Source organism: Metarhizium acridum (genome assembly GCF_019434415.1).
Source record: "Metarhizium acridum strain ARSEF 324 chromosome Unknown scaffold_13, whole genome shotgun sequence".
In the NCBI taxonomy this organism is placed as follows: domain Eukaryota; kingdom Fungi; phylum Ascomycota; class Sordariomycetes; order Hypocreales; family Clavicipitaceae; genus Metarhizium; species Metarhizium acridum.
The window spans coordinates 1,623,086-1,633,915 of NW_027094016.1; the positions used below are offsets into that span (position 1 = coordinate 1,623,086).

Here is a 10,830-nt window from a genome sequence, read left to right on the forward strand (position 1 = left end):
AAGAAACGCGGAAGCTGATGCTGCTGATTACTGATTGCTGATTGTTGATGCTGCTTTCTTGGCTAGTTGTCGTCGAGGTATGCCCGTTCTGTTCATCGGGCAAGGATGGCGGATAGCGCGGACCAATACGTGATGCGTGGTGCCGATGTGCATGGGCAATGAGGCAGTCGTTGTTCCAGTGGCTGCGGAAAATCTTGCCTGGCAGGTCAAGAAGGTGACGATGGTCAAGTCGTGGGAGAGCAGAGATGGCTCGGTGAGGAGGGCAAAGTCATGGCACCGTGCTGGATTGTATTTCAGCAGACTGAGGGGTACGGAGTACGGAGTACCACTCAACTCAGACCCGAGCCCAGGGTTGAATTTCCTTTTGGCACCGGACGCTCATTCTGATGGGAACAAAGACACAACGTGGGCTACCCGATCGGACCGCTGACTGTGGCCAACAGCATGACGAGATGCTGCAAGGGGGTGGGCAAGGTACGTAGCTCGGTCGGCGAGATCAATCACATACAATATGCTGCGTAAAGTACACCGTACAGAATGAAAAATGGCAAAATAAGTGCGCTTCCCCGTATCTCATCCCCAGGCCCCATGTTGTTGGACCGACATATGTGTGTGTGTGGTGTGCGTGTGTGTGTGTGTGTGTGTCTGCAACCCTTTTTTGTTTTCTTCTCACCGTCACACCACTTGTGCATCTCTGGCTGGCTTCTGTGACTATGTGTTGAACTATGTAGCTTTTGGATCATGGCAGAGCACCTGTCCAATGATGCTAACATTTCCTTGCTTTTGGCGTTTTTGTTCCGCTTCTTTGCCTGATGGTACGGAGTAGTTTTCATGCAACGCGAGACGAGTAGCATATGCAGACCAGGGGTGCAGAGACATTCTTGGCTAAATGTGTGTCTGCCGGAATTACTTGGCTGAGTTTTGTTGGCCTGGGTGCTCGGGTACCGAGAAACAACGTAATCCACCCGGACCGCCAACAGAGTTTTTTTCGTGATACCAAATCTCAGCCCTGGAGTCTGCAGGTAGTAGTAGTGGGCGGTTTTCCCATTGCCAATAGTAGTTACTCCGCGCAAGCTTTCTATTTTCGCGTGTTCCGAAAATATGTTAATGAAGTTCGCGTGACTACTCCGACATGATCGCCACATTTCGATCGGGGGATATCAAATTGCAGCTGTTGTTGGCATCTGAACACAACCACTGTGCTCGACAGACCCCGAACGCGACAATATTCTGCCAATTCTGCCAATTCTGATGATGCTGATGCTGCTGCTGTGTTGTCGTTGTTGTTGTTGTAGTAGTCATGGTTATTGCCCGTTCAATACTACCAAGCACGGAAATTTCAAGGTATGCTCTCATGCTCGAGAGTATTGATCTGGATAGGTATCAAGACACACTCCCTAATGCGAATACCACTGTATCGTGCCACACTACAAACCCTCACCAGGCTGGCCATGTGATGTGACGGGACCAAAGACAAAGGCCCTTCCCGCCATGTAGGGAGTGGGACCGGTGAGTAAGAAGGACCAATGCGAACATGGTGTCAACTTCAACGGCCGCTGGGCGAGTTGGCGAGACCTGAGAATCAGGATCATCATTACCCGACGCCTGCTAGCTGGTGACCAGGGTTTAAGAGTTGTCGGGGATGCCAGATGCGCAAGCCTGCGCCCCGCCAATGGCATCGGCATCAGCGCTGGTGCTTCGTACGGAGTACTGGGATTGGCACTAGCATCGTGCGATGCTACCACCCCCAGCGCCATCATTCTGCTTGTCCATTCACGTTGAGTGCTGAGGTTACGCCGAGCTCAGGCACTGTCGAAGCTTCAGCATAGGCAGGTCGGTTATTTAGGTTGTCAGCAGTGGATACATGCTTACTTTGGAGAAAACACAGCCTCACAAATCACATGGATGGACGGAAGCAAAGGACATGGCCAAGCTGGGCTGGGATGCAAGCCTCGGCGTCGCAAGCAAGGGGTCGGGTGAAGTATTCTGTGGCAGCAGACGATCGCCCTTTGATCGGAATCAAACCAAGCCCGTGCGACCAGCTGCATGATACGGAATAAAGAGGTTGGAAGTAAAACATTGTGGCTGCTGGGACGTGACAGGAGTTTAGCCGTAGCGCAACGCGATGCGGTCGACCTTGAACGAAGTTGAACAGAGTTTAATACTCCGTAAGTATGGAATATCGATCTGGAGGGCCACGGTGGAGCTCGGCCATAGCGTGGCCAACAACAGCCGCAAGCGCGACCGGCAAGTGGGCAACTTCAGTCCCGCGGCCGGGACCGTGAACGGCAGGAGCAAGTGGCTGGCGGGAAAGACTGGAGAACGGCGTGATTCTCCGTCGGACTAGGTCACTGGCGCACTAGCTCCTTCCTTTTCCAACTTCATATCTCGCTCCCTCTCTCCATTCCAGCACGACGGCAGCAGCGCCCGCGTTTGCGTTGGTGAGATTAGCGACTTGGCGACTTGGCAACGACCTCAACTGTGTCCCAACCCTCGTTGCTCTCTCGCCACATCCTCTCCATGGTTCAAGTGCCTCCCCACATGTCCCACGTTGCCTTCTACGCCCACTCGATGCCATGTCTTTCTTTGTCTTTGAGACCGGATAATACCGAGCACGAAGTAACATGCAAAAATGTAAGAAACTCGGGCCATATTGCATGGCCCTGCTAGGTTGCGCTGCGCATGCCGTCTTAGCTGAACTCTGGCACGCATGTTCAGATCGTTTATGTCTGACTGCCACATTTTGACGTAAACCCATGCCACGATTAGCGTCGTGACTTGTCACTCTCAACAGTCTAATGAACTCTAGTTCGCCACCTCACGTCGCAGCGGTTCGATCGTGGCTCCCCACATTGTGGACAAACCACTACAGCTGTTGCACATGAATGTACACATGGTCAATGGCGTGTGCGTGTCAGCCGAAATCTGCGTTGCTTAATACCGCATCGTACATTACATATGTACTCCGTACAGAGCACCTGCTTTAAAGTATGTGATTCGACGCTGGGGCCGATTGATGGCTTGCTCCAAGGCTATAACTGATGATGCTTTGCTATTGCAAAGAAGCACAACAATGGTTGTCCTGCAGTCTAGAGATAACAGTAACACAACCGGTGAGCAACTATCGCATTACTGCCCATCAACTAGCCCTTTGCTTGATTTGATGTGCCAGTATCACCACCACCTAATATCGATGAAATTGTGGATGCTTCGTCTTCTCATGACAATCAGGTCAAGTCGGTCAGTGGTAGTGATTGTCCCACTACAGCATGTTTGGATCAACGAGGCTTGAGACGCATGGAATGGGTTCGTGGCGGAAGATACGCGCCCAACATCAACGCCGACAGCTCCTTTTCCTGTAGGTATCACCGGTGGCAAGGGTACATGATGATTGTTCTGGAGGTACTCATCAAGATATCTCAGAATTGAGGTTTGCTCAAGTCGTGCGCCCCATGGGCCACATTTTGGGAACTATTGATTTTCATACGGCCAGGCCGGATTGGTGTTGAGGACTGGAACCTGTAACGAGATTTCCTTTTCCCCCCAACTCTGGATGCGTGTTTGACTGCTTTTTGTTTTCCAGGCCGTGTCTTGGTTTCCCTTTCAACAATAGTAACTTGGTTGTCTGTCCTTTCTTCTGTTGCTGGTGGTTGCACATGATTGCCAATTTCCATTTCTGCGTCAGTTGCATCTTTGCTGTTTCTTGGCGACATGAACCTGGCTCCCTTGGGTGACATAGCACGTGGGAGCTGTCTTGCGAGTTGCTTGACGAGTACTCGGTGCGTTCTCTTGAATTCCATTTACTTAGGTTAACGAGGTAATGCGTGAATCGCGACTGTTTCCAAGTATTACGGTGCCAATATTCTTCCAACACCCAGGCTCTTTCTCTCCCCTCTGCAGTGATACATTCTCAGAACAACCATTTCTTCCCAGAGCTTCTCAGAGCTCATGCAATACATTGCCTCTATTTATCTACTTGATACACTACATATTCTGTCGCCTCTCACCAGTTATGATTGCTCCAACGAAATCCAAGACTGCATCTCAAGTCACGGCCTATCCTATATTCTGATTGACGACTGCGCCGGCCTTGTGCTGTAGTGTCACCAAATACTAAATACAATATAGTGAAGGAAGGGTGCTGCACACACCTCGTCTCTCATCGATCAACGCCACAGGTGGTCCAGCATCTCATCATTTGAGCACCTCAAGCCCAGGGTGGTGCTGGGGAAACGAGGCCAGGGTTTTCTGTGTTTGTATACGTTCGGTGAAGGAGAGCAGGCACATTGCCTGTCCTTCATGCACAAGTTGCAATCTATTGAAGGAAAGATGCTTTGCTCAAAGGAATCTATTGGATCCGATTCCCGACGACGGCATCGACGCGGGCACTACGGGATAAGTCAACTCTGCCACGGAGTAATACCATCGTATCGGTTGCCTACGACGGCGTAGGGCCATGCGTTTGCCTTATTGATGGCAGGCTCAATGCAACCAGCCTCACAAAGACGCTTGGACAATTTTGAACAAGGCAGAAGTATGTGTGCGTGGTCCCAATTGAACGTGTCGACATCGGCCGGGCGTCGAAACAATAGTTTCTTCCGAGGGGCTGATGCCAACGCGATGACAACGGCTGGAAAAACGGCCGAGAAGAGAGCAAACAAGTTGGCGTCGAAACTCATGACTCGAGACTATCCTTGCCTGGGCTTAGCCGGCCGTCCACTCCGTAATGTCGGGTCAATTTGGTGTGGGTAAGACTAACCAGATGGGTAAAGTATGAACTAGCACAGTTGACAGCGGACGCGGGAGAGGCGGGAGAGAACTGCGGCCATTTACCGAGTACTTCGTTCAGTCGATGCCGCTATGCGGGACTCGGCAAACTGCACACCACATACATCCATCTCCAACTCCTGTCTGTCAGATTTTGAGATTCTTCAACTTGCCGTCATACCATGCTCGATCCCAGCCAGCATATGGTCTAATCATGTGATCCATCACGTCTGTCGAATCAAGGCCGTGGCAGGGCTGCTCCTGCCCCCTCTCCCACGGGACATGACCAAGTCGTGTATCCAGTCACGTTTTGTGCAACATGTCAGTTGGAGCCAGCATGGTCTTCACTTTGTAGCCCCAATAAAATCCGGTCAGAGTTTCGTGGAAACGGCTATCTGGGTCAACTGGTTCTTTCAGACTCTGAGCTTGGCATCGTCCGGTGTGTGGCCAGATGCTACACTGATGATTTTTATAAAATACTACGCCACCCCTTGCACGTTAGAGCTGTGGGTGCAAGGGGTACGATCATCCGAAGGCTGGGAGTCCTTGGGCCAAGCAACTATTAAGCCATTACATTTAGCTAGCTATCTAGTTATGCAGAGCCGTGGTCTGACCTATATGGATTCCGTGTAAGGACCTGTCGTCTTCTATGCCGCTCATCCCTCATCTTCATCTTCATACCCTCTGGTGGAGACTCGTAAAACAGGTGACCACGATCAAAGGGCGCATCCAGCATCAAGCCCTGGAGCGTTTTTACGCGAGAGACAGCTACGTAGCTTAAACCAGTCTGAAAGTCCCGACAGGAGAGATCTGTCACGATGACATCTTCAGTGATGCTCTGCGACTTGTGAACCGTAATGGCGTAGCATACGATCAGGGGAAACTGCGTGCGAGTGCAGAGAGTGCTTCCGATGAGGAAGTCCCTGTCTACTGGGAGAATCGGGACAATCTTTCTGCCATCAGCGGTGGTCAGGAACACAGGTCCACTGTACTTGTCAAACTCCATCATGATAACACAGGGAGGGTCTTGGACTGGGTCAGCCCCCGGTGCCCAGCCGATATCGTAAACGGTACCGCGAGCGCCGTTGCAGAGACCAACTGGCTGCCAAAGGTTAGATGTCAGCATCAGACGGGCGCCAATGCATATAGGGATCTGCTTCGCAAGGTTGCCCGCCTTGTCATCAGGCGCCGCAGCCGCGCCAAGGCCGACATTCTTAGCCTTGACCTGAATGACTGGCCGGCCGAGGCGGTCGAGGTGGTAGTGGTTATATTCGTTCACCCTATCTTTCGTGGCGTATACTCGCAAGGCGTTGGCGAACCTGGCGACCTCCAGATCATCTAGCTTCGCCTGTACTCGACCGGAAAGGAGTTTCCAGGACTCGACTGACAGTTGGAGGAGCCGCAATTCCTCGAGAGCTGTGCGAAACGCCTTCTGATCGTCGCCCCGTTGCCGTTGGACAACCTTCAAGAAGACTGATTTATCGAAGCGTCTATATGCGTTCCTGCCTTTGATCTCCACTCCCTGCACCTCTTTATCGTAATAGAGCGGCTTCTGTAGCACGGGTGGAAGCTGGAAGAAGTCGCCAACCAGAAGGATGTTAAGACTACCAAAGAACTCCTCATTCCTACTCGGGAACGCCTCGCGCAGGCGGTCATCGATCCAAGAAAGCTGTCGCAGTCCCAGCATGCTCTTCTCATCGATGATCAGGTAGTTGATGTCCTTCAGCTTCTTCTGGAGCTGGGCCATGTCAGTGGGCGAGAGGGGCTTGAAGTCCTTGTTGATTGGAAGGTGTAACAGGGAGTGCAAAGTAGTGCCCGATATCTGATTTCCCGCGACGCCAGTGGGCGCGGCACGCCAAACAGGTGTCCCTCTCCCGGCAGCAGCGGCTTGGAGGTGCGCGGAGAGCAAATTAATGAGGTATGACTTCCCGGTACCACCTCCACCATCCACATGGAGCAGCAACTGAGAGGGTTCCTGATTCAGGAAGTGGTCCATCACGGTATCGTATACTAAGCGCTGATCCCGGTTTAGGGAATCTCGAGCTTCCAAGGGCTGATGATCCACATCAAGGTCAAGGCGGTTTGCCGCCTTGCGTTGCTTCCAGTAGTCGCCCTTGAGAATACCGTCATCAGTATACCGTCCAACGTGAGGGGTCCAATCATAATTGATGTCGATGTCTCGGCGGCCGAGCATGTCGATATCCTCTTCCTCCAGCGGGCGGTCGGGAAGCATGCGGGCGAGTTCATGCCAGTCTTCATCCACAATGGGCTCTTCATGGACCTCAAGCTCAAATTCGTCGTCCTCAGCCCTCAATTCATTTGTATCTGGCTCCCCATAATGATCGTCCGCATGGGTGTCACGGTGCTGCTCTCTGCAAAACCTGTACGCAGCCGCGAAGGAATCGAACCGCTGCCCGCCCACGGTGAGCAACTCCTCTGGAGAGCGATGCGGATGAGCCATCATCAATTTAACACGGCAGAAGTCACCAAACTGGGGAGATGCCTCCACGGACCTGTATCGAGGAAAGTAAGACAGGACTCTCTTCTTCGCGTTGGCAGCGAGTCTCCTCCACGTCTTGAGATTATACGATTGCAGGTACTCGAGGTAAGTTGCATCCTCGTGCTGGTCATTTCTCTCGAGATACCTCCTGTAGCTGCCGACGGTCTCGTTGACATCTTCATCCACGCGATACGAACGTGCATGTTGCTCCAAAGGACGGCAGTCGACAGAGACCACCATCCGCGTGCCTTCCTGCAGAGGAATGTTAAGGAGAAGATGGGAAATCTCCTGCGCCGAGTAATCTCTCTCGGCAATCAGCTTATTCATCAGGCGAGAGGAGAAGGATAATAGCGGCTGAAGGTGTGCCGTGTGCGGCAAAACCTGGTCTGCAAGCTTACAGTAAGGCTCAGTCTTCTTCTCAGATTTGCTGCAATACTTGGCAGCGTACGTAATAACCGCCTGTAGGCTGGTGCAAGGAGATATGTCGATATTGGCTAGCCAGCCTAGTATAATGGCGGGATTGAAGTGATTCATGAGGTTGTCATTCCGCGCCGCCTCGAAGACATAGTACGACTTGCCTTCCTTCCTGATCACTGCGGCCAGCTCCCGCAAGGCACGAGGAAAGTCAAAACGACACTCCCGCTCTGGATTGGCCGCATTGGCCGCCTCGATATCTGCAGCAGCGCCTTCCATATCCCTCGCCAGATCAACGGTTCTCTTCCTTACGCGTAAGCAGTATGTGGTATTGCATCTGTGGCGCTGGCAGCGGTTGACGATTTGTGAGAGACGCAGGAATGTCAGTTCTGTACTCAGTGGATCTACGCTCAGGGGGTTACCCTCACCCTGGGGCATAGTCCTAGTCGGCTCAGGATTAATGGCAGTGATGTGGAATCCCCACGTGCGTGCAAAAACATCACGAGCGGCTTCATCCACCATGTCGACTCTTGGGCAATTCTCCATCCAGTACAGGCCATGGTTGTGCGGACTGCCACGCCCTTGCCATTCATACCGATCCCAGTAATCCGTAATGTTGAACTTCTTGCTTAACACGATATCTCGAAAGAAACAGTATCGGCGGTAGAAATGGAAAGCAGCAATGTGAGGATTCTGACGCAAAAGTTGGCGCGAGAGACCCATCCTCTCGGACTCGGACGCAGCCAGCCATTCATCATATCGGGGCATGTGCTGGTAGAGACTCCGCCAGTGTAAATCTGCCGGGCTGAATGTGATGAATGCACCAGGACATCCAAGGTTGTAGGCATAGGCCTCGAGGTCCTGCCTCTTCCTGTTCCAGAAGGGGCGCGTGCCGCGAATAGGTACCGCATGTCTTGTGATTGAGTTGATTAGCACCTGCGCCTCAGGGTCCTCGCTGTGCTCCAGTGCCTGAACAAGCTGCTCCCGTGTGAGCGGTTCATGACTACCATCGTGTTGCTTCACGAAGAATTTGGACCGTGCACGGGCCTGTGACCGCATCAGAGTATTGAAGGCGACGAAGCGGAAGGTCGGGTGGCGTGCAAAACGCCCGTCATGCCAGCGCATCGCGTGCTCGATGTAGTCCTTGTAGTCGATTGACCGTAGCCGAGGCTCAACAAAGTCGGCTCTCCCGTCAGGAAAGAGGCAGGGAAAAGCTAAGGAGAGTAGGGCATGAGAGCGATTGAACTCATTAATGGGTGTGCGCCGTATATTCGGAAGCTGCAGCTCGTGCTGCACCTGCTCCTGGAAGCTTGTGGAAAGCCTTGGTTCAGCTTCTGGTTCTCCGGCAAGAATAGACCGCAGAGCATCGAGCTCCGTGTCCTTGGCCAAAAGGTCCGGCACCGCAGCCTCGTCCTCCAGGTCCGGTTCTGCCTCCTCATCTTCCTCGGGTCCAACTTCGGCAGCCTCCACCTGGCTCTGGGGGATGTCGTCCAGGACATTGCCATCTTGAGGCAATTGACTCAGCCGCTCTTCGTCGATGACGATGCATCGATAGCCAGGATGATGGCGCCGGAGGTAGTTAAGCCATATGGCAACTGGCTGGCGGCGTACACGGAACTGGCGGGTGAATTGCCGGCTAAGGTTTGCATGGGACGACGTATTGGAAGGACGGAGTAATACAGTGTTCAACTCCCGCGGCAAAAGCGGGAGTTGGTTGTACACCAAGCCAACCTCGCGGAGAAAGTGAACAACATGTCCCCGATATTTGTACTGCTGGCCCCGCACAAGCATAATATTCACGTGGACGTGAACACGGCCTATTAAAGACTCTTCAGTAGGTGTAAGCTGAGGCAATTGAGTCGGTACGGAGCCAAAATCCAACTGGTTGTCCACAGAGAAGAAGTACGGCTCTTCAGGGCCGCGTTTATCATCCTTTCGACAGCAACGCGCACAAATGCCATCAGAATCGATCTTCATCTGGAACCAACGCTCTTGACATCGACCACAAAATTGCATTTGGTCATTGTCCAGCTTTGTCCAGAACTCACGGAGGATTGCTTTATCACGACAGGTCAAGGCGCAAGCGTCCAGGTCCCCATTCCACACCGGATCTTGTGCGTGAAATACGGCCGATTCTTCAGGTGGAATCATCACTGGACTCCGGTACCGTCGTGGCGGCCCCGACGATCGAGTTTGCCTTTGAGATTTTTTTGGCCGCCCTCCTGTACCAGGGGCAGGACCACGGCGAGCACGGCGACGAGGCCCTGACTTTCTGGAAGGCTGCCGCGAGCAATAGCGAAGAGGGCTTTCGTCCAAGGCATTGCTATTATCGTTCCCGTCTTCGTCCCCTAGATCGGAATCAGACTCTACCCCTAGGTGTTCGAGGTACTTCCGTGGTCGAGCAGGTGAAAGCAGCAAGTTGAAATAGTCCTCGACGTCAACATCAGATTCAGAGAACTGTCCCCTGTCATCCGCTTCCTTGGTCATTCCATCCCCATCTGGGAGCTCATTTGCCTGTAGTCGATCTTGACTCCCAGCTACGTTCCGTGGTTAGCTTGAACAAACTGCCGGGACCACAGCACAAGGATACCTTCTCCAGGACCATCAGAACCTTCAAAGACGCCGAGTTGAGAGATTGTGGGAGTTAGTGACACAGCCTCCCCTGCACGGCGTCGTGAACGATGGTCGCGCCGAATAGTGGCCTGCTTGGCCCTGGCGCCGGCCTTGGAGGCATCATCTTGCGAGTCCTTCCCGCCCTTGTGGAACCTAACAGCCAGGTAAGAGTAGTCCACACCAGTCGTGCTGCTTCGGACAGTAGATGGATCAGAATGTGAGGCGACAGGATCGGTCGAGGGCGGCACAGGCGGTGAGGGAGCTAGAGCCCGGAAGAGCCGCGAGCTCGCTTGGGTTGGTGGGATCGGCGTCCCCAGCACTATCTGCGGCTGGCTGCCTGGCTCTCCGAACAAACTCCTAGCTGTATGTTGTTGCCGTAGCTTCTCTGGCGATGTAGGTTGGGTTCCAGATCTCTGGTTAGGAGGCGATAGGCCAGCGTCTCTGTCGGTTCTTTTCGGGGCAGATCTCTCAGCTGAGGTAGGACGGACAGCCAGCTTTCTCAATGCAAGGACGGCACCTTTGGACCTGGCACGCTT

General features: G+C 53.0%; 1 protein-coding gene across 1 annotated transcript; it reads right to left on the reverse strand.

Moving 5' to 3' along the window:
• Positions 1–3,419: 3,419 nt before the first annotated feature.
• Positions 3,420–3,800, reverse strand: J3458_003104 (uncharacterized protein; the record flags this gene model as incomplete). The annotated part of the gene is made up of 1 exon (XM_066117585.1): positions 3,420–3,800. The coding sequence occupies one exon, from the start codon at positions 3,798–3,800 to the stop codon at positions 3,420–3,422; it is 381 nt and encodes a 126-aa protein (XP_065977372.1).
• Positions 3,801–10,830: the final 7,030 nt, after the last annotated feature.